Genomic DNA, 26,200 nt, shown 5'->3' on the forward strand with positions numbered 1-26,200 from the left:
CCTCCCAACCGCGGAACTACAGGTCCCGGCGTGCCTCGCGCCGTTCCCTTGGCCACGGGCAGCCGGGCCCGCGCCGCGCCGCGATGCCCAAGGCCAGGTACCGGGAGCCCTGCCCGGGCTGGTGGTGGGGGATGGCTCCCGCTGCCCTGGGGGAAAGTGGCCTGCGGCCGGGGAGGGCAGCCCGGAAGAGAGAGGGAGGGAGGGAAGGGGGGTTTAAAACGGGCCATTATGGCCTCTGCCCCTAAAGAGAGTGGGGCCGAGGGCAGGTGGGGCACGCCTGGTCCTTGTCCAGTGCTTCTGTAAGCGACCCCACATAAACGGGGTCTGCAGGTGACCACGGGTGAACCTGAGCACGGAGAGCCCTCGCTGCCCCGAGCAGCAGCTTCCCGGGACACCGAGCGCAGGTCCGAAGCCCTCCCGAGCCCAGCGAGCCGTGCCCGGCTCCTCCGCTGCCGGCGGCTGGGAGCTGCCCGCTCCAGAGGCCGCCAGCCTCCCGCAGGCTCCTGCGGAAAGCCTGACGCGCCAGGAAACCTTGTAAAGGTGTCTTGGTACTGCGAGGGGCTGCCCGGGGAGGTGGGGCAGTGACCGTCCCCGGAGGTCTTTAAGGAAAGCCTGGACGTGGCACTCGGTCTGGTGGCGTTCGGTCACAGGTTGGACTCGATGATCTCAGGGGTCTTTTCCCACCTAATTGATTCTGTGATTAAATGTATTCCAAGCAAAGCCTCGCTGCACAGCTGGGACGTGCTCAGTGTGTGCCGCAAATGGCTGCTGGGGTTACCTGAGGAATGTCACTTGAGCTGGTTAGAAGTACTTCGACAAGCAGAGAGCAGGTGATGTGACATAATAATAACAATAATAATCTACACCACAATAACCTTAATTTAGATATTTTTCAGGAATTGTAGTCTAAGGTGTGTGTTTTCTCTAATTATTCTCTTCTTTCTTTGTTTTCTTCCAACTAGTGATACTTTATGGGATCTTGCTATAGCTGAAGTGAAGAAGAGAGAAAACCCTGATAATGATGATGATGTCAAGCCAGGGGAAGTTTGGGAAAAATCAATACTATTTATGGGAAACAAAACCGGGGTAATCTAAATGCTGAGCAATTCTGCACTTTTCAAACATAATTTGTGTCAGGGAAAATATATTTTCAGATGTTAAGGTTCACTTAATTTTAAAGACATAATATCTCATGGTCTCATTTTACAGAGTTGACATTCCAGAGTGTAAATTCAAATTATAGTTAAGGTTTCAACGATGTGCTAATTTTTTGAGGTTTGGCTCCATTATTTTTTTAGAGTAACTGTCAGAAATCATGCTACTCTCTTTTAATTATTTCCCCTTGGAAAGGTTTAACTGGTAGGAATCCAGTTTAAGTGCACTGATAGCAGCTTTGTTGGAGATAGAAGCCTTGACATGCTGCAGTGAATTTGTTGTATTATGTCAGACCCATTTGAACATACCTTATCACTGAGTGCAAACTCATTATTTGAGATGCCTATGGTTGTTTTAACTCCTCATCCCATAACTTGGTCACATATTTTTCTTCTGTTAGCACTTAGTTAATAAGGAAATATCTGCCTTTTTGACGAAATGACTCATATTTTTCAAGAATACAATTTTTATTTTAGAAGGATCGGTGTTAGTGTGATCTCTTAATCAGAAATTTGCAAAATACCTTTTCCAGAGAAAATGACTTTCCAGATTTACCAGAAATTCACTGATTTTTGAGATAGGAAAGGACAGAAGTGAAGAAGTGCTAGCCCCTTCAGTGTGGCATGGAACTCAGTGGCTGCACTTAAACAAAGTAAAGACATCCTTTTCTGTGTGCTTATTTGTATTTTAAGCAATCTCTTTGTTTCCATCTCAACAGTAATAATTAATTCCAGTGGAAACCACATGTTACATAAATGTGTTATTAATAATTAAAAACTGTTTAACAGCTTAAAAGAGTTGGTCTAATTGATCACTAATGTTTAATTTTAAGTACAGTGATCCTATTACTGTATTGTACTGTCATGTCTATTGGTTTATACTTATAACAATGGTAGTGTAACTTGATTCTGATTGAAAATTGGACTTAAGTTTCCACTATAAGGGTACAAACACGTGCATTTGCAGTTTTCTGATACTCTATTATTGGAATGTTAAATAAATTTGACTTAGTGATACAACTCTATGCTTTAAAGACAGTATAGTAGAGTTCCTCTTTGTTTTTAATTTCCAGGGAAAGACCACCATCATACTGAGGTGCCTTGAGAGGTATGTGTTAAATATTTAAAAGCAGTTTTCAGCTGTAGATTGGAATTTGACATAAACAGTCACATTGTGTGATAATTCATAATATATGTATGCAGGTGTGTTCTGTGACTGGTTGATCACTTAGGGATGAACTTCGTTCCCTTCATTATAACCTGTCAAGTGACCCTTTCAGTCCTTCTCCAGTGTCAGCTGAAATGACCCATTTCTTTGGGCTGGTGCTGCTGCTTCTCCTGTCTTCAGTACCTGACACCTCCTGTCTAAAAGTGTCCTCTCTGTACTGCTGTCTCTAAGCCAAATTCCGAACTGACTGATAGGTATCATTTAGTAACCACAGAATTAAGTTCCTTTCTTTAGAGGATCTTGACAAAATTAACTTACTTTTCCTTTAGGGAAGAGTCTCCAAAGCCAACATTAGCCTTGGAATATACTTTTGGAAGGAGGGCAAGGAGACACAATACAGTGAGTATAAAGTATAATTTACCATATCTTTATATATACACACACACATACAAATAACATAAAGAAACTCTTTTGCAGCCTAAAGATGTAGCTCATTTTTGGGAACTAGGTGGTGGAACCTCATTAGTGGAACTCATTCGAATACCAATCACGAGCCACAACATAAAGTAAGTGTAAATATTACAATTCCAGAGTTAATTTGAGCTTTCCTTCAAACCTTACTATTTCTAGACCTTTTTGTTTGTTTGTTTGTTTGTATTTTTGTGAAAAACTCTTTCAAAGTGTAAGATAGAAAATTTATGGGGTTTTGCTAAAAATCATTGTAATACCATAATGCTTTGCTTTGGCCTTCCTTTTCATGCTTCTCTCCTAAATAAACAAGTTCTAACTAATCTCAACAAAACAAAGCAGTAATGTGGAGGAAGTCGGTTGGCCTTAGGTAGAACAAGAAACACAGAAAAAGAGAAGTCATAGTATCTTTATGCTCAGTGAAAGAGCAAAAAAACAGACTTGGGGACATATGAAAAATAAAATCTTGCTTCTGACTTCTGTGTGCAAACATAGAAACTCTTTCTGTGACAGGTATTTTAGGGTGAAAAACAAGGCCAAAAATTGTGACCAAAAAAAATCTCTGGACTTTTGGGAAATGGCCTTTTAATAACAAGGTCATTTCCCAACAGAGAGATGATGTTTCCAAGAGGGACTAAAGCTATTGAAATTATTTGAAACCAGAAGGAAACAGGAATTTAGATAAAATTAAGGTAATGTAGTGAGAAAAATCCATTAAATTAATGGATAGCATAGGAAGAAGAAATGCATGAAAAGTTGCATGAAGAAATGACAAGGTGAGGGGCGTGCTTTTTTATGGGTTTTTTTTTGTTAGGGAGTATAGGAGCTGAAAGGGGAGAAAAGGATCAAAATAGAAGGTTTGTATTATGATATATTGCTCTATTTCATTGGTATTGAGCTTTGACTTCTGTGGGGAAGAAAAAGGAGGGGACATCATTTTTATCAGGTACACTTGGTACTGTTTTGACTACTGAGATAATGCCATTATTTGCTGAGAGACTAAGACAGAAGGAATAAAAATAAAACACTTACGGCATGTGAAGCTCTGTTTCTAGAAGAGCTTGGGAGAGAAAAAATTAAGTGTAATTTTTCAGCCCTTGACTAAAAATTAAATTAAGTGAGCTCTACCTCCATCGGTCTTTTCTTCTTTTTTTACTGATAAGGGATTTTCTGATGTGGACAATCTTAAGAGTCTTTGCTGGGATAGCAGTGTTCTGTAAGAACAATTCACTTCTGTTCACAAGGCAATATTGTAACATGTTAGTAAAAATTCTACCATTTCAACTTATATTAAGTGCTTTTTGTTGGTTTTCTCATCACTGTAGTCAAGCAATTTGCTTATTTAAAAGTTCCATAAACTATATCTAGTTTCATCAGGAGACTTCTCACCAGATTTTTTTCCCCACAGCATTTAAAAATGAAATTAACACTTTGTTTCTTCATGGCTTTTGTAATACTGCTCTGGTCTGGAATCCTCTTTTTCAAGTCAGGCTGGAATGTGATAGAATGATGGCATCCATTCAGATTACTGCATTTGCAATGATCTTTACAGTTGCACTTTAATGCAGTTGGTGTTTCAAGAGGCAGGGTTTTAGAAAGAGGACCAAGAAAGAGATGTAAAACATTTCTCATCAACAGTCCACCTTTAAAAGTCTGGTAGTAGCTAAGGATGTAATGAGTACTCTTTTATCTTCCATTTCTCTTTCAGAAGACTTTTCTCATGCACCCATTTGAGGTTCCAACAAACTGTCACAATCCATGACACAGATTAGTGTCCTTAACCAGGTTTTTTTCATTTCATATTAGAAAAGAACAATGATAGTAGGGAACTTTCCAATATAGGTAATAGTTAGGAAAGATCCTAGCCTTTGGCTAACATTGCTTGGTCTGGAGTTGTAGACTTATGAGATGGCAGGGATACATGACAGGAGAAATCCTCAGTCATACAGGAAGAAAGAGCTACATGGGCTGAGGATATTTGCATATTTTACTGTTTTGAAGACAGGCCCCAAAAACAATGCTTGATGGAAAGTTGCCAAAATAATAGTTCTGAACAAGAGACAAGGGAAAGGTTTCTTCAGAGTGCAGAATATCCCTAAAAGCCATCTTGCTTTGCTGGCACATTTAATTCAGTCTTAGCAGTTACATGTTCACATTTGTACTACAGGTATGGTTTTGTATGAAAATGCTGATTGCCTCATGCAGTAAATACATGCCCAAATAATGCCTATTCAATAGGTCGTTTGCTGTAGTTCTGGTATTGGATCTCTCCAAACCTCATGAACTCTGGACTACTATGGAGAGCCTTCTGCAGGTCACCAGGAACCACGTGAACAAAATTTTAACCAAACTAGAAAAGACAAACCCTGAAGTAGCTGCTGAAATTAAACAGAGGATGTGGAACAATCTGCAGAGGGATCACCCCGTAAGTTATTTCTAATATTTTCTCCAGATGTCACAGGCCTTTATACAGTTAAAGATAATGCTTTTGAAAATCATAAACAACTCTTTTAGATTTTTATGCATGACTGAAAATCCATTTGATGTAGATGAACCTGTTCACTGGAAAATTATAGCAATTTAATAAAAATTCAATAAGAGCAGAAACAAGGAAAGAAGGTTTCTTACATCTTTTTGTTAGATATCTAATGTGATTGTTATGGCATGTTACACCAATCAAAAGAAATAGTTTTAGAGTAGCAGTTTGCTTTTTTTCCCCCTCATCTTTTTAAAATGAAGATGAAAACTAGAATGTACAAAAGTCATCTAGCAAGAGACTAGCTGAAGGTACAAATTTAAGCAAAGAATATAGTTATAACAGCCATCAACATGACTATATACTTTGCATTTATTTAAATGTCTATCACAAACTCAATGCCTTTTGATAATCTGACAACTAATTAAATTATAAAGTTTCAGAAATGTTAACATCAGTCCTTTAAACATAATTGCTAACTAAATCTCTGGAAAAGCTAAACCAGATTATGCGCAATAGAAATGAAAAGTCATTGTGCATTAAACCTCTGCAAATGTTGTGTGTATATAATGCATAAATAAGTATTCAACAATTCAAAGACCTGGCATGTAAATCTAGTTACTGTAACTTCTATAAAATGCTTCAATACAGCAAATGCTTGTAGAGCTCAGAAATTTAAAAGTAACTCAAAATATATGAGAAAGCAACATATGCAGCACTCCATAGATTTAGAGTATGGGGTTTGATATTGGGATTATTATTTTGATTTTTATTTTTAGAGAAGGTAATTCACAAAAAGAAAACACCTACATGCACACCTGGCAATAAATTATGACCACAGTGTCAAGTTTACATATAGGGGCTTACATATCAGAAAACTGCAAGCTTATTGCAATAAAGAAAAATAATAATGCTATTAATTGTTAAGAAAACTTGCTATTCTTGCCCTGTAGGAAACACAATTATACCTTCTGAACTAAAATTTCTGTTTAGCTTCTGTTATCAAACACATCAATAATGCAAATAAAATACTATATTACTGCTTGGTTCTCTTCTTTCATCATTGTTCAAAGAAAAATTGTGTCAGTTTTGTAGAAGAAAATACCATCTTTTATAGTCAAATCAAATGACAGTTTATGGAGATTTTTATGTGCCTTTTAATGGTTAAACTTTTTTTTATCATAAACAGCAATCAATCAAATACTTATAATTTTAAGGATTAGATAAATGTCATTGTCCTGGCTAAAGAATTATTTGCTATGATGATAAAGTATAGCAGTTGCAGACCTTGTTTAAAAAGGCTGGATGCATCTAAAGTACTCCATAGTCAAAAATAAACTCCACAGTCAAAACATGAATAGGATTCAATATGCTAGTTTTAAGGTTTCTGATGTTATCCCAAATTTTCCTCTTAGTTATGAAATGAAAACTATTTTTTTCAGTTTTATACTCTATATACTCACTGTTAAGTTGCAATAGTTTTGCTCAAAGCTTCTGCTTTGACAGTGTATGAGTGTGGCCATTATTTCTCCTCTCCAAGTAGAGGATTTTCAGTATGTGCCGCTTCTGTCAACATTCTGTCATTTAAGCTGGCTGTGAAATAACTGGGGTTAGGAGGGAGCAGTTGGACCAACCTCTGCTACAACACATCTCTCTTCCACTGCTGCAGCCAAAGCAGCTTGAGTAAATAATTGCCTGAACACATGAGGGGATTATCTTGTTTCATATGGACTACAGGAAAACCTTCCAGATCCCTTGAGGATTCTTGTAATTTACTTATTAAAACTTCTATCACAAGTTAGCTATTCAGCAGTAAAATCTACACTCTCAGATCTGTTTTCCTTCATTGATACTGATTCACATTTTCAAGTTTGTTGGATGCTGTTTCCTCTTTGTTCTGATATCAAACACTTGAAATTCACAAATAAATATTGTTTAAGTGTTTGGAAAACATGATGTGGGGAGGACAAATTTGTGACACAAGCAAATCATTCCACTCCTTTTTCTTGATATTCTGTCTGTATTCTTTTAGATTTTATCCAAGGAAGGTGAATGTGTCAAAAAGCCAGTTCTGGGAGGTGTTCTTTGAATACATGAGGTTTTTCCTCTCTTCATTTTCCATCTAATGTTGGAATATATAATGTAGGAGCCCTTTTATGCCAGTAAGTGTTCTGACTGCTCAGAGGGATTATTTCCTGACCGTTTAGGAAGAAAATGGGACAATGCTAGAATATAATATGGATATTGCGTTAAAGTTGGTTCATGTACCTTAAGGTTTGGAAAACCTTGTCTTCTGTGAATTAATTTTAACCCCTTTCAGTTGCTTTAACAGTTGCAATCTTCTACAGTTTGTTTAGAGTTCTTAACTTGTCCTATATCTTTTTAACAGGACTATGCATTAGTTGACCCTTTTCCAATACCCTTGGTGATAATTGGAAGCAAATACGATATTTTTCATGTAAGTAATACTTAAGTACATTTTTATAATTAAAATACTCCCAGTAAATATTCTATATACTAAAATTTCACAATATAATTGCAATCTTTTGAACTAAAGTGTGGACAGCCAGCCTTCTACCACAAAAAAACCCAACAACTTTCCATCCAACAGCATTAAGGAAGGCGTACTGTCATTCCTTCACAAAACACCCCCAAACTGATGATTTTTGAGATGTACTTAGAAAATCTTGAGACACAAGTTGCTGCAGACCAAAAAGAGAAGCAAGAAAAGACCATGTTGATGATTTCCTTTTATAACGAGAGAAATCCAGCTCCATGTGTCCCTTGTGACAGCAGCTGTAAGTTTATGGCAGTGAGAGAGGGGTGTATCTCAAGTCAGCTGATCAGAGTCTTTGGTAGTAGCACAAACAATAAACTCTCATTTCAGTCTGGAACTTCTTTTAAAGTACTTCCTAAGTTTCTAGAGACAAGTGAGTAATTGCATCTTTTACAGAAGGGAGGAAAGAAATATAGTACTGCTGGATTCTCTTCCAGGATATAAAAAACCCCCAACATACTCACAGCACTTCATCATGAGAAACTAGGACAGCATGTTTGATTTTTAGCAGTCATGCTTCTCTGGATGGCTACACAGTGCCCTGATACCTTGCTGACTCTTTGAGTGACTTAATTCTTTATTAATAAGAGACTTGCCTTCTCTCATACTGAAGCTTTATGCTGAGCCATGACCTCCTTAAGTGACTCTCATATAATGAGGACAAAATGCCAACCAGATTCCTTTGGGCATTTATGGATTGACTCATTCAGACTTCACTGGGACCAAGTTTTTATCCAATTTATCCAGGGAAGGCCATCTGTATGATCTTAGATTAAAGAAATAGGGATGAAAAGGTATTTTGATGCACCATTCAAATCTTGCAGGTATTAGAACTTAGACAGCATATGCCCAAAGGTTTAAATATTTTCACAAAAAGAAAAAAATCCTTTTTCTTCTAGTAAGGCAGATTTCTACTTCTAAAAATTTAAAACAAAATCAGACAAATAAATTTGAAAATTAAATGTGAATTCTCAATTAAAAAACTTCCTGGACTAACATATTGCCTGAATTGGGCTTCCTCTGTAAAAAAAAAACAAAGAGAAATTGTGACATTTCTTTTCAGAGTAGGCTGTTACGGATTGTGTCTTAAGATATAATTAGGCTGACAGCTGAAAGCCTTATATATTGTAGCTTAAGTGCATTGCAGTTTATAGATAAAAAAAGTTCTAACTGTAATATTTTGGGTTTTGTTTCTTACATCTATGTTCCAATATCAACTTTTTCAGGAGTTTGACTCTGAAATGAGGAAAATAATAAGCAAGACACTTCGATTTGTTTCACATTATTACGGAGCATCATTAGTGGTGTGTATATTCACTTTCTACTTAAGGATAGAGAAGATGAAGAATATTTCTGTTACAAAACAATATTTTTAAAAATAGTAATGTAAAACTCCTAGAGGAAATAGGATTTCATTGGTTTACAGTAGCTTTCTTCATGAGGTTATCTGTTGAACAAGTCACAGTACTGGCAGGGAATGGATGGACATGCCTTGTGAACAAACTACACAGTTCCCAGTATCAACAAAAAACAAATTAAAATAGTTACCTGTTAGCCAGCTTAGTTTACTGCATTGTGTTTACTGCATCTTCAGCAATTTTTTTTTTGGTACAAGAAAGGAGAATGGGCAAAAGTGATTGCCTTAGATTGAATTAGAGAACTGGCCCTTTAGGTAGAAGCATGAACTTAACATCAAGTGACCCAGCTTTGGTAGATTTAAAAACAAGAGCTCATTTTCACAGTAGTTTATGCATACCAGATTACTCCACCTAGGGTGTTGAAGGACAGGAGCTTCCTTACAGAAGTGGGTAGAAAGATGCCAACATGAGGACAATGAATTATTTATTTTAGTCTGTCAGATCATCCTCTGAGTAGACAGAAATGCATGCTGAGATTCACAGTCCAAAAATGCTGCCTCTTGGGCTCACTGTGCATCATAATATGGGTTTAATTATATCAACCATCATTTAGGTAATAAATAATCTTTAATAGTAGCTTAGTGATTATCATAACAACTTATGTTTACTTTAAATCCTTAAAATCCCAGCACATCCTTTTGCATCCATGTAAACCTCTTTCACTCTGACACATGAATTTGTCTTTTGTTATCTGAGAATACAACTGTCTTGGTTGGGGTTTTTAAAGTGTTTAAGCATTATTGTAATTAAAAATTAAAACTAGAATATAAAATTCTTTGGCTGCTGAATCCTGATTGTCATTGAAATGAGTGGGAGAAACTTAATTTCCCACAGCAGGCATCTGACTTTTTTCTCAAAGACATGAATCTGTTAGGATACAGAAGTCCTTAGACAGGAAGAAGCATGTAGTTTGAGAATATATTTTGAGAACTGCTTTCTGACAAATCTGTACCATTCTGCCACTTTGAAGCCGCTTTTATGACAATTATATAGTTATTCCTTACCTTTCTAAATGTTCTTGGTATTCTGGATAATGTTTAATGTAATTTAAAATCTTAACTGATTAGTCTTGGGCAAAAGATTTGTGTCTGGTAATGTGCATATTTCAAAAGTTTTTAATCAGTATTTTAAAATTTATTCTTTAATCTTTATTTAGGCTACTTTTTAATTTAATCTTTCTTGAGCTATATATTCAGTAACAAATACATTCATGTTTTTGAAAGGGAATGCGAGATTTTTATTCTAATGGATTCAGTGAACATATATACCAAATCTATTGAGATAGGAATTAGCTTACTCTTGCACCTTTGTAGATGGCAAAATGTAATATATCTATGATGGAAGTTCATAATGTATATTTTGGTTTCTTATTCATTTAGTTTACCAGTAAATCCGAGGCTCTCCTGCTGAAAGCCCGTGCTCTTATTAATCACTTGGCATTCGGCTACGATAAAAGGTAACGTTATTGTTCAGCTATTAAATGTCTTGCCCAGAGCCTAAAATTACTTAATAAAAAGTATTTTATTAATAAAAACTTTTCTTAAATACGATCTCTGAAAGATTTTTGTTCATGGATTTGGACTCCTGTGACTCAGCTGCCTATCTCTTCTAAGGACAGTGGTAACTCCTTGGTTTTGATCTTCAAACTGATGAGTTAAAATGTGGTTACCACTGGAATGGAGTATTTTTTTATTTACATATCTTTATATGCAAACCCCAGTAAGACTCTAGTGTTGGCTAGAATAATGTCATTTTTTGTTGATTGCTAAATGCTCACTTGATATATTTTCTTTTTTTCTACTTAGCAAATCTGTATCAGTGGATCCCAGCAAACCTCTCTTTATTCCAGCAGGCCTGGATTCCTTGAGCCAAATAGGTTAGAACATTTCCTGTTCATTATGTTTGTTGCTTAATTGTTTTGAAAACTAGAAAAACACTTTAAGCAAATAAATGAATTACAGCACCATCAGTATCAGTTTTAATGAATTACAGCACATCAGTATCAGTTTTAACAGATTATTGAAGGAAATGGCTTATAGATTTTAAAATCATGACTCAGTATTTATTGTGATTTGTCAGGTAGTTTAATAAAGTCTCTGGACTATGTAAAATAGTAAAGTACCAATAAGCTTAAATCTGAAAGAAAATAAAATATACAAAACCTCAGAGCCCATTTCATGGTAGGATAGCAATGTTTTTTTCAAACTTGTTGCAGCTTTTCAGTGTAGAAGGTAAAATACTAAATTAGATGGATCATTATGCAAAATTATTCTGTGATTTATGTTGTTACGACAACACACTTATCTTATGTGTGCTGTGATCCTCAGGACCACCACCTGCCTCTGACAGTGATCTTGGAAAGATGCGTGCCACCACGCCTTTGGAATTATGGAAAAAAGTATTTGAGAAAACATTTCCTCCCAAGGTAGGGGTGTACCTGCCATGCACACAGCTGCTTTTCTCACAGGATAGCAGCAATATCCCTACTCATTTTTGTCTTTCAAGTCCACTGACTGGAATTTCAGTCTCACTTAGCAGTTCTCTTTAATACATTTTTAAAAGATATAGATTTTTATGTAGTGGTGCTTCTACATCTTCAGTCACCTATTCCTACATTTAGAAATTATGAAAGATTCTGTTCTCAGTATAATATGCCCCAACATGATAAAGACTAAACTTCTCAGAAACTATACAGAAGTGTTATTTTTCATGTTAGTTTACCTCACAGCTTTTAAAAACACAATAAACATATGTTTCCTCCTGCACCCACCCCTCCAAGTAATTCCTGAACTCCCCCTGAAACAGCTGGAGAAATGAATTACACCTCACCTTGCAAGCTCCATCGCTGTTCATCAGTGTATCAGTCTAATTAAAGTTTTGAACATTTGCCACATAGATTCACAGTCTTCTGTTTTGGTTCCAAAAAGGCTTTAAACTTTGAAGCTGTTTTTATGCATTGTAAATTTCTTTCTCTGTTGCCTCATCTAAGAAGCAGAATTCTGTTTTATTTTATTCCATCACTGGTATTAACTGCCTTCTTGCTACTTTCCATTTGATGTGAATAAGGAGAAATGTGCAGGACAACGTTTTTAGAAGCCCTCCTTATTTGATAGTTTTTCTTACTATTAGTGTATTTGCTTCTTTGGAATTCAAGTTGTAGTTCGCTCGAGGCTAGGAAATGAAAAATCAGGTATTTGGCAAAGATAGTAATCAATTTCTCAGCTATTGAAATAATGCTTCTGATAACCAGAACTGAGTTCTAGTCACAAGTATTGCAAGGGCAACCTCAACCGTGCCCAAATGTCATGGACCAGAAAGGCTATTTTCATTTTGAGGCTCAAGAATAATAACCAACTACCAAATATGAATATTTCTGCCCTCTTGAATCTAGCTGCACTATTACTTTATCTTCATTTTACTGATAGAACAGCTTTTTTAACTAATCTGTGTCCTGTAGCACAAAGTTGTTCCATAAATACAAGCTTTTAATATATTTGTATTAAAAAGCAAATACTTCCACTTCTCTAGTGTGGCATTTTCTTATTAAAAGAAGATAAATTCTATCATTTGGGGTTTTGTCTTTTTTCCTTTTAGAGTTTCTGTGATTTACAAGATACCAAGGACCCTGCACAGGATATTCAATACACCGAGTATGAAGTTGATGTCATGAGAGCTCAGAAAAACCAGGTGTGTGGTAATTCTCCAGTTGCTGTTCATAGTCAGCTATTCCAGAACCACCAACACTGCTGAACTAATAGCATATACTCGTACCTCCTCTTTTTGCCCTTAAATAACTTCAGCTTTAGATTTCAGTTTAGTAGCTGAGGTTTTTTTCCATCTTTAGATACTAAGCCAGTAGACCATTGTTAGATCTCAAAGTTTTGGCTCTGAGTCTCTTTAGAAATTAATAATTCAAATTTTCCCTCTGTTTTCTAGAATTACCTCACTAAAATAATCTTGAAGCAAAACTTTGAAGCTTTCTTGACAGTAATTTCCTCATTTCTTCACTGTGTACTCTCATTTGAGTGTTGACTAACAGAAAGTGTTGGAAGCAATATGAAAGTCTGGGGTGGGGACTGTTTACTTCTGTCTTTCTCCTTCAAAACTTATTTAACTGGAAAGATACTGAGATGATAACATTTCTAACTTGAATTTGCAAGCTATGTACATTTTATCTTAAACAGAATGAATGGAATTGTTACACACAGTGATATGTGGCTTAACCCCGGAATTCCAGGAAAGACATTTAGTAGGGAAAGGATCTTTTATTTTTTCTTATTCATTTTGAAGTGTTTCTGCCTTTCTCTGGATTAGTGGGGAATTAATTTTATAGAAAAATTCTGTGCCAAATTAGATGAAGGTTAAAACATTGCCTTACAGCTATCAGTATATAACAATCTTCATCAGTATCATATGTGTATGGGTCTGTTAAAATCAATCTAAGATCCAAAGAATAAAGCAATTTCAAAAATCCCCTGCAGCCTTTGAACTTGCACGTTACCTGTAATATCCTATTAATGTAGGTATCAGTTCTGAATTTCTGTCACATCAAGAGCAGTCTTAGAAATCATTAAAATTTGTAAAGCATGCTGCTTTTGGAATTTATAAAACAAACATACTTGGTATAGCTACATATATCAAAATAACTATATTGTATACTAGGTTTGTTATTTTTAGATGGTAATGTGTTGCAAAAGAAGATACTGGTATGCATTGATGAAATCATACAGGAAATTATTCATTATCTGTTTTTATACAACAGAGAAAGGCTTTTAGAATCTTATCTGTTCAAGGGCATTGCAAACCAGCATAGCTTCTTTTTGTTGGACTACTACAAGTAATTTGAGCATTAAAGAGAAAATTACTTTTGTTATCTGCAGTTATTTCCTAAAGCACCAAGACAGAAATATACATCTAAAAGAAAAGAACTCTCTCATTGCAGTGTTTCTTGAAGTGTCTTTCTGTTTTCCAGTTCAATGGAAAGTGGCACAAAAATCTTATTTTTAAAGCAACACTTTAAGTAAGTCTGACATTCTTTATGGAATCTCATGGTATCTCTTGTGTAGGAGAACCAGTATATTAAGATGGTCAATATGCAACATGTTGCTAATGAAATCTTGGGACATAATGCAAAATTCAAAGTTTCACATGATGACAGTGAATGCTTTCATGTTATCATTTATCTCGGTTACTTTCAGTTAATTAATGTTACTTTGGACTCCAGGTGATAGCCTGTTCGTTCGCTTATCTGAAAGATAAGCTTTAAACGAAAAATGAGCACAAAACAAGCAAGGGAAGCAGAACACAGCCCCTGTCACTGCATCTGACAGAAGAACCAGCAATACCTGACTGACTCAGTCTTGGTCAGGACTGCTTGACAATGCTGTAATAGATTTATGTATAACTGTGGCAATACAAAGTTTAAATAAATAATTTCCAACTTTGTAATTTTGGTTGAAGGATTTGCCTGCATTTTAGCAGAGCAAAAGACTGAATTATTGAGTATAAAATAAGAAAACATTAAAAAAAAATAAAACTCAAGAAAGTCCCTGGCTGACTCTTGGGTACTGTCAGCCAGCATTTATCTGAGATGCTTTTTGGCTGTAGAACTTTAGAGTCCAGGTCATCAGCATTCTGCCATAACTGTTTTCTTTTGAGCTAGATTATTTTGCCTCCTTCATATTTTCAGAGTTAACTATGAGATGTACCACTCTCTTTCTAAACATTTTTGCTCTGGAAAGCTCTCGGAGGCTGTCTTTTCTCACTGTGCCTTTCTCCAAAATGGATCACATCTTTCTCAGCTATGTCTTTCCAGAAATATTTTCCTAGTTCTTACCCCACATACATACATGGTACAGGTTTATATCAAATGGTGCTGTTGGAATTGTTTACTGTTTTTTCATTCTCTGTAGTGGAGAATACAGCACCAGGGACCCTCCTGAAATTTACATTTCTAATGTAATTCTTAACTAGCAGATTTTCTCCAGGAATTACTGGAATTTTGTGGTTTTTGCAGGGCTTTCAAGGTTTTAAAAAATACTCATTTTGTGTACTTATTAGGCCTTAAATGTGTACGTTTGGGTTGATTATTCATATATAAACCACATGCCGAAGTTGTCATCCTCTGTCCGTTCCCTGTTAGTTTTTTGGCTTTTGATGCTTTCAGGTCACCTTAATTTGGTTTTTGGTACACACATAACTTGAATAAGAGTGAGATCTTTTAGAATAATATTGCTGATTAGAGCTACACTTACACCACCAGCATGTGTGAGCACCTATGGGGAGCATGAAAGTCTTGTTCCTTAGTTCCTTCTGTTTGTGGCAGTGAGAGCCTGGCACATGGGAATGTCTGTTCTCTTTCCTTTAGAAATGCTCTCTGCCACAGGTGTAAGTACTCTGAGGTCTCTTTTTGAAGGTTTTTCTTTGTATTCTCTTATGCCTTCACTGCTAGTACTCAAAATACATGCTTGGACTTTTTGATCTGGACATTTGAGTGCAGCTTCATTTATTGATGCAACAGATAAAGTTAACCTTGAGCTCAAAGACCTGGAGAGCCTCCTACTCAGGTACTTCAGAAGTCAGGCAGTGCCAAAGTTCACACTGAGTGATCCTAGTTACACAGAGCTATTACTTCAGGGATTGGTGCCAGTTTTAGCTGAAGCCTCAGAGCATGAAGTAAAGTTAAAAAAGTAGATGCCTGGTGCCATTTGGTGTCAGCTAACTAGAAGTCATGGAAGCAGATCTTAACAAACAGGGATGTAACTGCTGAGACTTTAAGAAGTCATAAACACAAGATTCTATATGTCACAAGGAAGAATAGTTGCATTTCCCCTACGTCTTGGGATGACTGTATAACTGTATTCCCTATCATCTGCCCTATGCCAGACATGAGTTCTGTGCCTTTAAAGCTAGCTAAGGGAGAGGGAGAGTCAGTGGAATTCTTTTGGCACTGTGTTCGAAACACAGATGAGCTCACTGGCTTCTTCTGCCCAGCTGCTCCACTTGTGTAGCAGGGAAGAGAGTTACATTCCTTTTGCTTTTTAGCTAGCTTCTTGTTCACGAGCTAAAGTACGGAGCCCTGGGACTTTGGCATCCTCCTCTTCTGGACTCTTCAGCAACAGCAGAACATCACTGGCTGGCCCTACACCATGGCCCAGAGGGGCTCACGCCGAACCCCAGCTCTGGAGAGGAGAGAGCCCCTCCCACAGAGGACTCTGAAATCTACCCATGTTCTCTCCACAGCGAGAGGTTTCATTATTTAGCCTTATTCTTTTTTCCGTGCCTGCGTGCACTTTACTTATTAAATAACTAACTTTTCTTTCCTCACTTTCCTCCGAGGAAAATTCTTTCTGAACCTGTGGGGGAGGGGTGGCTGTAACCTGCCTTCTATCAGAGGCTGTTCATTTCAGACGTTCCTCCGGATTTGTCTCAAACCAGGACACCCTAAAATTGCAGTGACCTGATCAACCATGTCACCCACCATCAAATGTCACCTCCATGTCAAGTATCAGCTGACATGGGGACTGTGTTGGCCAACAGAATGACAGCCATATTTTTTCAGCATACTTTGCTGACATGAACATATTGCTGAACTTGGGAGACCATTCCAGTCTCATCCCACAAAACAGAAGATTTCATACTGTGCCATGAAGCCCCTTGGTCACACCAGTGTTACTGGGCAGAGAAGTATAGTAGGCACCCACCTTAACCTGGGAACAGAGCACTACCACCTTTCATTTTCTCCAGAGAAGGAGATGTGCTGGTCTTCATAATGTGGAGAAAAAGTTACTGAGGATATTTACTCAGCTGCCAAGACTAAGCTTTCTTGTTTTCACATGAAAGCATGTCCAAATGGGTAAAAAAAATTTCATTTTTAAACCAAATTAAAGAGCATTATAAGAGCACTGTTATTACATTTTCTACTGAAGTTTGTGTGCTTAAGATTTTTAATTAGTGTTTCAGTACTTGGTTGCTCTCACCATGTTCCAGATTGAGGGCACTTCCAGTAAGAAACTGCATGAAAAGGAAAGCTGAAGTCATATCAGTCACTCAGAACAGAGGAAATGCAACAATTAAGGCTTTTCCTACAATCTTAATTTTTCCTTCTTGTTTGTAGACATTATAGTATTGTCTTTAATTACATGATCATATACTATTTTGCCAATGTCTCAATTCAATTGTTCAGTATTTCTTTTCATCATCCTTATTCTTTATGTACCTTATTTTTCAACCTGCCATTCAGACACTTCAATGAACACAAAAGTATTAATTTTTTTTTCTCAGAGAGTGCGTGGTAATGTTATCTTATCTGAGTGCCTCACAAACATTAGTTAAGCCTTTCTTCCCAATCCCTTTATGAGATTAGGTGTGATCTTCCCCATTTGACAGATGAAGAATTTACAGAAACACAGAAGTACAGAAGCATTAAGATTTAAAAAAAAATTTAAACCCACTTTATGCCAGTGTTGAGACATCTATGATAAGTTGCTAGCACTAATTACATTTAAAGCACTCAGAACACATGGAAAGCACATTTAAACTGCAATTATTTTTTCTTTGTACATCTGATCTTTTCCTCCTACACTTGCACCCACAAAACAAGTGTAGCATAATGCTAGCATGAAGATTTTGGTGTACTCTGAGATACATTCTTTTGTACGATCTTCTTTCACTTTGGAGAGATGATCTGTTAGATGACTGTATCATTAGTCTATTCTAGAATTCTGCTCATGTTTGCAGTACAGAACTTAATGAGCAGGAAGGGGCTCTTTTTCAAGAGGGTCTCTGGAGTGATCTTTAAGTAGTGTTTGAAAGAATTTTGCATTGCATTTTTGACTTACGGGGATGTATTTTACTTTCTATTTTGCATATAAACTAGGTAAGTGTACTTTCCTGACAGCATTCTTCTTCCTGAATCACTGAGATTTGTTAAACGATTATTTTTTCCCAAATATCCTCCCATTTAATCAAATTATCTCTTTCTTTGATTTCTCATTGTTTAAATGTTAGCCTTACCTAGATACACCTCCAAAATAAATACTTATAATTTTGTTCTGTACTTCTGTATGTAGTGGAGTAGCTATACAGCGTTCATATGTGCTGTGGTTTGACAGTTTGCATTCTTGTATTGTTTTGAATTGCCTTTACACTGATTTGCCTCCTAGGCTAGCTAAACTTAGAGCAAAATTAATTCTGCTAAATTATCTGCCTCTTTCTTGAAAGAGTTTAGTCAGATGATAAATCTGCAAGGCTGATTATTTAGCCAACACCTGTAGACATGACCCCCAGACAGTATTGTCTTTACATGTAAAACCTGGCTATCTAAGAAATTACTTTGCATAAAGCAGGTTACATGTGCTCCTTAAAATACCACAGTATTCTTTCTCTTCCTAACTGTTGGCAAGTTTCCAACAGTTCAGTATGTTCCAGGATCATAATTACTTTATATTAATAATGAGGGAGTGAAAATACTGACTAAAGACCAACTTAGAGATAGAACAGTTCAGTAGTACTGGAGTTGTAGCTAATAATGCAACTTCCTGGATTTAGCCTAGACACAGTAGGTTCTGTGTCAGTCACCTATGGAGTTACTTAACTCTAACAGTAGACTCCTACAAGCATCAGGAAGAATGTGCACTAACTAAAAATCTTCTCACTGCTCATACAGCTCGGGTGCTTTCTGAAAACTCTGCACCTCTGACAAAACTGCTGAAGTTACTTCCCGAGAGAAAATTCCATTTATTATTTCCAAACAGTCTTAAAATAATGATTGCTTAGTTGTTTTACCCTTTATTTTCTTCTTCTCCCCTCTGTGCTCTGGATTGATAGTTAATACTTATGTTAAATTCACCAGGTGTGAATTTTGTTATTTTTGTCAGTTCTGGTACTTGCATGCCTACAGCAAAACCTTCCTTACTCTCTGAAGTCCGCTCTATTAAAATCAAAGTAACAGTTGTAAAATACCTGTCCACTTTTGAAGGTCTTTGCTACATTTATACTAAGCACTGGTTTATGTCCACCTCTTTCCTGATCTAAGACATGGTGAGGTTTTTTCTGTCTTGCAAGCAGTACATGGTTGGTCTAACAGTACCTCATTAGAGCATCATCTTCCTGTAAATTTGCTGGAAGCCTTACTCTAAAATAAACGAAAAGCAATTGTAATGCTTCATAAATTAATTTTTTTTTCCTGAAAAAAATCTTCAGAAATCACTCCTGACAGTACACACCACTACATGAAATTCAGCAGAGCCAACTGTTGTTTGTAATGGTGCTAGAACCTTCTATTGTAGGCTTCAGTGTTCCCAGTAGCACATTTAACTGAGATGAGCTCATTTGTCTACCTTGCTAGCGTCTGCTGATCTGAAGTACAGCAAAATGTAGCTCCCTATGTGAGAGCAAAGTGGCAAAATTCATAGCACTTTTAGGACAACTCTGTTAAATATAAAAATATAATACATTTTTTCTATAGTGAAAAGTGTTGGTACATACATACATTCACCAAATAAATATCTGAAGTTTCTTGTAACTTTTAGTAATGAGAAGATTAGCTTAATATGTATTTATGTTTCTTTTTTAGGAACTTGAACAATACAAAAGAAATGCCTCTAAACCCTGGAAAGAAATGGATTTTGATTCCGATTCATGAACTGCTCTGTCTTCAGTTTAACACAACTGACTAAATTGTTTTTATCATTTTTACATTACGTTAGCAATCTCATCTGATGCAGTTGAAAATATATAATATCAAACTACAAAGCTAGTATTTATTCAGCATCCCTGTTGTTAATTTTCATAAAAGGAACTGTTTATTCACTCAGTCCAAATTTGGACTTGCACTGGCAATATCTTGGCACTGGCAATATCTTGGCACTGGCAAAGTTTTAAAAAGTGAGGAGAAAGGAATTCTACATTGCTCTCAGATGAGTTTGTATATGAAGACTGGCATTAGTCAGTCCTACCTATTTTATAACACATTATTGGGTTTATGTTTGAATACTTCTAACCCTAAGCATATATTTAAATATAAAAAAGTTTTTTTACACCCAGAATATAAAACTATGTAGTGTGCTAGGCATCTTTTTGTAGTTCAAAACCAGAGCTTAAGAAATACTTGCGTAATTGTTTGATATATTTGAATAAATAAATAAAACTAAAACTGGCAAAATAAAGTGGGGTTAAAACCATCTTTGACCTGAATTCAGAAGTGTGCTTTCTGTCTGTCTCAGAATGATACAGTTTAATAAAGGAGTTATTTCTTGCCATGTATAATGTCACATAGAGTTTAGAAGATGGATGTTTCTGTCATATATTCAAATGCTAGGAAGTCAGTAATTAATTTAACAGATACTTGGTTAGTGCTGCAAGTATTACTGATTCATTCAGCCTAAGCTTGTGAAATCCTAGCCTCAACTAGGTACGGGTTTTTGTCCTTTCACACCTCAGTAGTGTGAGATGCACTGAGTGTTCTGAGAACACACCAGACAATCCAGATTAAAGCCAGAGGTGTCTCCTGAGAGCTCAGACTTGTCAGAGAGTGAATGTCTGAACAGTCACTTGACAAACCAGATCAACCCTACATGCACATAAAAATGAGAGAGACAAACTAATGTGGTATCTTCCCAGCTATTTAAATCTATTTGTAATTTTTAATGTATTTATTCACCAGGTGTTTTTCCAATACAATATTTGTATCTCAGAGTATTTTACATAAAGATGTTAGAAAAATTCTTGGCCTCACACTTAAGTGGAAATACTGTATTACCTTGAGAATTGGATGTAAAGTTCTTTGTTATGAAGTGCCTCATCCCAAAACTATCATATAAAACTAGTTATATAATTACAGAATTTTAAGATACAAATATACTTACCTCCTTGGAGAAATCTATCTCTCTGCAAAAACTAATTTCTTCACTGAACATGAATATAAGATACAATATTCAGGAGTTCTATGTCCATTATGTTTTCAATTTTGAGAGGCCCAGGAGAATAATTTCCAAAGATGAAAATGGCATTGCTTCTGACAAACAACTTTCATACTTTTTCCCCAGTTAAATTGACATTTTATTAAATAAAACCAAAACTTTATTAAACAAACATTTTTTTCCCCGTGTAATTCATAAACTGCTTCCAAAACAAGATTAGAACTTGACAATGAAAAGAAGGAAATGATATAAATAACTTAACTGTCTTCACTGATTTAGCATCATTTACAAGGCAACAACTTTGATACTGCTTCAACATCCTGTTCATCAGTTGTATAGTGTATGTAAGATTAAAGTGGAGTGATGTCTTGATTCTGTCTTTACACTTATTTGGTTTGTTTCCTTTCTACAAATTCCTAAAATGATAGTAAACAAGGCATAAGACTGAAAATAGAACTCTAGAAATGGGATTTACTAGCAGTTGTACTCCTCTGCTTATCAGCAGTGGGTAAAAAACAAAATAGTGGAGAAAAATTAGAGCACCATTGCTACGTTGTTAGTAATTGTCAGCAACAGCTGACTAAATTATATTCAGAAAGCCCTTTAAAACATGAAATACTGCTGATTATGGCTGATCTGGAGATCAGCCAGAGGAGAGGAGTGGGGAATACCAGTATCAGGATTCATTCACACTCTTAGGAGAACACTGGTTTTCAAGATGAAAACAAACATGAGAAGATGAATGTGTTTTTATATGTCATCACTTAAATTCTATCTAAAATCCAACAATATAAGCCTTTGAGCATAATAAAATTACAAGTGTAGTATTAGGCATTGTTGGAATTGCTACTTTTTCATTGCCTGTCAATAATTCTCTCTCTTAATTTGAAGCTTAGAACTGCAATAATGGCAAGTACTGGTATAAAAGCATAGAGTACAAGGAGATCGATTGTGAACCGGGACAATGCCCCAGGATAGTTTTTTTCAATGAACTGGATGCCTTGGGAGAAAATACACACAGCATTATTTGCAGTGGAACTGTTGGCTCCACCTGTCAAGAGAAACAAACAATTTCTTTAGTAGGTAAATCACTAAAATTAACATTCAGACTCCAGTCTGTAGCTCATGCACTGAATACACCTCACCTCTCCCTGACATCATTTCCATGAAGAACCATACCCACAGCAGTATTTCTCATCACTTTGGAATAAAACCGACAAGCCCTATGCTTCTGCAGTTAATCCATGACATACTTTTTGAAGGGAAGAATAAAGGGTCACTAGGAGCTCTCTCTTTTGTTCATGCCAAACAAAGATTTATGGCTTTTCAGACATATTATCTGGAGGGCCTCAAGAAGCAAGCTGCCCCATGTGGTAAACTTAAGAGTGTTCATATGTGTTGAGGGTTCCAAAATGCAAGAAATGGTGACTGTCTGAAGGGCACATTAAAAATGAGGTGTTTATTGGTACTAATAAATGCACGGATTCGTTTTCCAACAGTTGTTGATCTTGTAATAGAGGTACAGGAGAGACTAACGGATAAAAAATATGTAGCCTTGGACAGGAGTACAGATACCTGGCTACGAAGTCCTAAGTGTCTTAGGGTAGGACCAAAGCTGTAAATTTCGCCCTACTAATGCATATTAGCTACTAACCCTGCCAACCTGATTCTCTTGTTTTGCTGGTTATCTTGCTCACAACCAGCAAAGCACAGCCTGACAGACCCAAGCTGCTCAATACATACCAAGGAAGCATGTTTGAACTGAAGCCTCTCTAGTACTGGAGGAGTTGTTATTGTATAGTATTGGAGCTGTTTGTTACCTCTCAATACTCCCTGCACTGATGTTTGATCTTAGATTGTGCAATTTGTGTAGCATTGCTCAAAAAAAAATTTCCAGCCTGTTATAAACTTAGCCTCCAAAATGCCTCCAAAGAGGGGATAAGAGAAGAGGTGAAAAAGAGAAAGATGAGGAACTGGAAGAATGAGAAATGGTTGGAACAAAAGATTTAAATTCTGCTCTAGCTTGCTGATGTGGCATTATAGTCTTTACTAATTAGTAAGTTCTTTTTAGCAACTCAAAAGTTATCTTTATTTCATCAGGATACAGGTACACAGAAGGAAAATAAGTATCAATATCTCATTAAAATTACATATAATGGACTTTTTTTTAAGAACACTTACCACATGTGAAGTTTAAGCCATAAAATTCATTGACTACAAGGACTTCACTGCTGTATTTTTGAAAGGTAAGAAAACTGAGTAGTTTAAAAGGTGTTGGCATTTCTTCAAGGGTCCTTAAAGAAACAGAGAAGTTAAGCTGGTTTTTGCTACATACTAAGAGCCCCCAAATTAAAACAAGCTCTCATTGTATCTAACCTGTGACAGAAACAGTTCTTCTCTCTACCTGTAGGGTTTTCAAACATAAAGTCCATTTTTAGGGCTAAGTGATGAGACACTGGAGGCTGTCTCTGCCTTTGGTACAGTGTCATAACATTCAGCCCAGACTTGTTTATGGACAGTCACAAAGAATTTTACGGTTGTTTGCTGTTCACGTGGCAGTGATAAACTGAAAATGACAACACCCAGTATAAACCTTACTTGCCAAAACGTGTTGCTTCCAAAGTAAGAAACCACCACCCCTCCTCACTCCATCTTCAAAATCAAATTCATTGCAGCAATAATAATAAAGCAAAATTGAAGCAAAAATAATGAGAAGAAACATTCAACAAGACTGGGCAATGTCAGCATCCAAAATACTTCAAGACTTACAATTAAACAACAACAAAAAAATTCAACAGGAAAAAACCGCAGCAACCCAAGTCTCAATGCTATTTTTAATGTCCTTCATTGCTTATGAAGATTAATCAAAAAGATTCATAATATTAATTAGCAATGTCTCTGCTGTAAAATATGGTTAGAGACCACTCTAATGCTTTTAAGTTATCATTAAGGCATTAGACTACAGTAGCAGGAATAAATGTCACTATAAACACACATCTTCCTGAAATTAAGCAGGGACCAAATAATTAAAATGAACCTAGCTTTACTTTGTAAGTATGAGCTGAGACCTACTTTAAAGAGACAAAGCATCATCAACTTTGTGAAGATTCACATGATTTTCTTGAGGGCAACACCATCTATTGTTAGGCTTACTTCATTATCATTGGGAGGGCCTCAGGTAAGCATATCCTACTTGCTCAACATCTTCAGAATGTAATTTAACAATTACACATTTATTCTGGTATGTTCCTCAAAAAACCCAGTAATTTCAGCATTGACAAATACAAGAGGAAAACTGTTGAAACTTCACACAATTAAAATGCAAAACCATTTATTTGCATAGTAATAGAGCAAGTGGATCACAATTTTCCTGCATATTTAATACACTACTTTTTTATTTTTATATAGGTCAGTCTGCATGGGTAGAAAAAGTGACTGAAAAGTTTACTGGCTAAACTGGATAATAATACCAATAAGATAGTTGAGACCAACTACTTTTTTAAACCAGCATTACCTGTGTTTACTGTCTGGTAAGTTCCAGCAGTTACTAAGACCTGTAGCAACAGGGGTTTTTGGTAGGCTCCTTTAATGAGGACAGCATTTCACATCATAATGTCAGCACTAGTAAAAGAACTCAGATGACCTGATAGATATGAATTGTTTAGTTTTATCTTTAATGTATTTGCAAATACTGAGGGAAATCTTCAATATCTGTGTTGATATCTAAAGGTATGAAGTGTCTGTTTTGTGTGTTTAGTACAAGGTCCAACAAGATTAGGTAGTTCTGCCTCTGAAAGAGCACAGCTGCACTTGCTTTCCATTGCTATGCGTGCTCTACTGGACTTCTGCAATACCAACTATTCTAGAAACTCTTCCACAGTTGGATCATTTTAACAGCAACACTGTAACAAAGATTTTTTTCCTACCTTACTAGTCCCGTTCCCACTATCACACCAGCTGAATTCAGTAGCACCACGCCACTTTGGACTATATTTGGGTCTTGAACCACACCAAGTATAACAAGTGTTAGTAGTTCACCAATCATGTGAGATGCTAGGACAACAGCAAAGAAAATTCCAAATCTGGAAGCATCGGGATACAACCCTGTAGTCCTGTACAAAGATGAGCAAAAGAACATTTAAAAAACATTGTTTGGGTATTAAACTTGGAAAGTGGCTTTTACTTTTGTTTCTATCTGGGTTTTTTGAAGTTACAGCTCATTAAGTGGAGAGTTTATGCCTTAATTCTTAGTATATTGTTTGGAATCTTAACACAAAGGACATACACTTACTATCATGATATAAGTGCAGATGTATGAGGTTTTCTCCATCTAGACTGAAGAGGGTTATGCAAAGATGTAATTGTTGTAGAAACCCAGGCTGTTTCAAGACAATCAGCTTGGCTTTTCAATTCCTTAAACTAACACGCTGCTTCTTGTAGAGTCTTTGCAGTGGGACTTATTCATGTAAGTCACATATTTAAAGAACATCTTTATGCAGGTAATTAACAGATGGGATTTTGCACTTCTGATACTGTGCAAGCAAACATAAGTGTGGATATACTCAAATTAAAAACTAATTGAATTCACCACCCATGTAATTCATACCAAGGCAATTTCCTCCATACTCCTACGTTCTTTAATGCAACATGCTGTTCCCAGTTTTCCCCTAGCTAACCCAAGGGAAAGAGTCCTCTCAACCTGTACGAAAGATTAAAAACTTAAGAAAAGCCAGCAATTGCTTGACAAACTAAATTCAGCCTTATAGTGTATGTGACAGATGACAAAACCTTTTATTACATCGTGACACATTACTCTTTTTCCAAAATACCTCATACCAAAATTGCCTCACACTAGGTGCAGACTGCATGCTTAGCTTAGCTGACAAGCAGCAATTCAACATTTAATTTTCTTTTTTTTGTTGCTCAGTGGAAGACCCTATGTCTTTTTTTTTAATCCACCATGTTCAAATATGGTCTTAAAATAGAAGTATCAATTCTCTCACAGGGTTTTCTGTAGCATTTTTGGTAACACCAGAAT

The 26,200-nt window shown here is 36.3% G+C and overlaps 2 protein-coding genes across 4 annotated transcripts in view; one reads left to right on the top strand and one right to left on the bottom strand.

Annotated features, from left to right (window-relative positions):
• Positions 1–20,101, top strand: DYNC2LI1 (dynein cytoplasmic 2 light intermediate chain 1). 3 transcript variants are annotated; one of them, XM_069009735.1, is made up of 13 exons: positions 1–97; positions 963–1,086; positions 2,228–2,262; positions 2,652–2,721; positions 2,800–2,888; positions 5,029–5,215; positions 7,656–7,724; positions 9,050–9,127; positions 10,621–10,697; positions 11,047–11,117; positions 11,569–11,666; positions 12,836–12,928; positions 19,818–20,101. In XM_069009735.1, exons 1-13 carry the CDS (start codon positions 84–86, stop codon positions 19,884–19,886), a joined length of 1,074 nt encoding a protein of 357 aa, XP_068865836.1. In that variant the 5' UTR covers positions 1–83; the 3' UTR covers positions 19,887–20,101. The 3 variants fall into 3 exon arrangements, with proteins under 3 accessions (XP_068865836.1, XP_068865837.1, XP_068865838.1); XM_069009736.1 differs by lacking the exon at positions 19,818–20,101 and adding an exon at positions 14,466–14,676; XM_069009737.1 differs by lacking the exon at positions 1–97 and adding an exon at positions 449–650.
• Positions 20,097–26,200, bottom strand: part of ABCG5 (ATP binding cassette subfamily G member 5) — an 18,316-nt gene continuing 12,212 nt past the window's right edge. The window contains exons 11-13 of the mRNA XM_069009734.1: positions 25,089–25,274; positions 23,344–23,456; positions 20,097–22,213 (exon numbers count right to left, since the gene is read on the bottom strand). Of these exons, the coding sequence (XP_068865835.1) occupies positions 22,017–22,213; positions 23,344–23,456; positions 25,089–25,274 (496 nt within the window). The 3' untranslated portion in view covers positions 20,097–22,016. The remainder of the gene's footprint in view (positions 22,214–23,343; positions 23,457–25,088; positions 25,275–26,200) is intronic.

The sequence above is a fragment of the Aphelocoma coerulescens genome, chromosome 3 (assembly GCF_041296385.1).
Source record: "Aphelocoma coerulescens isolate FSJ_1873_10779 chromosome 3, UR_Acoe_1.0, whole genome shotgun sequence".
NCBI lineage: Eukaryota > Metazoa > Chordata > Aves > Passeriformes > Corvidae > Aphelocoma > Aphelocoma coerulescens.

What these genes read in the sequence shown, in the direction of transcription:
- DYNC2LI1 (XM_069009735.1), top strand. An exon ending in ATCACGAGCCACAACATAAA is followed by an intron (nt 2,889 to 5,028) that starts GTAAGTGTAAAT and finishes CCTATTCAATAG; the next exon opens with GTCGTTTGCTGTAGTTCTGG. An exon ending in GCAAATACGATATTTTTCAT is followed by an intron (nt 7,725 to 9,049) that starts GTAAGTAATACT and finishes CAACTTTTTCAG; the next exon opens with GAGTTTGACTCTGAAATGAG.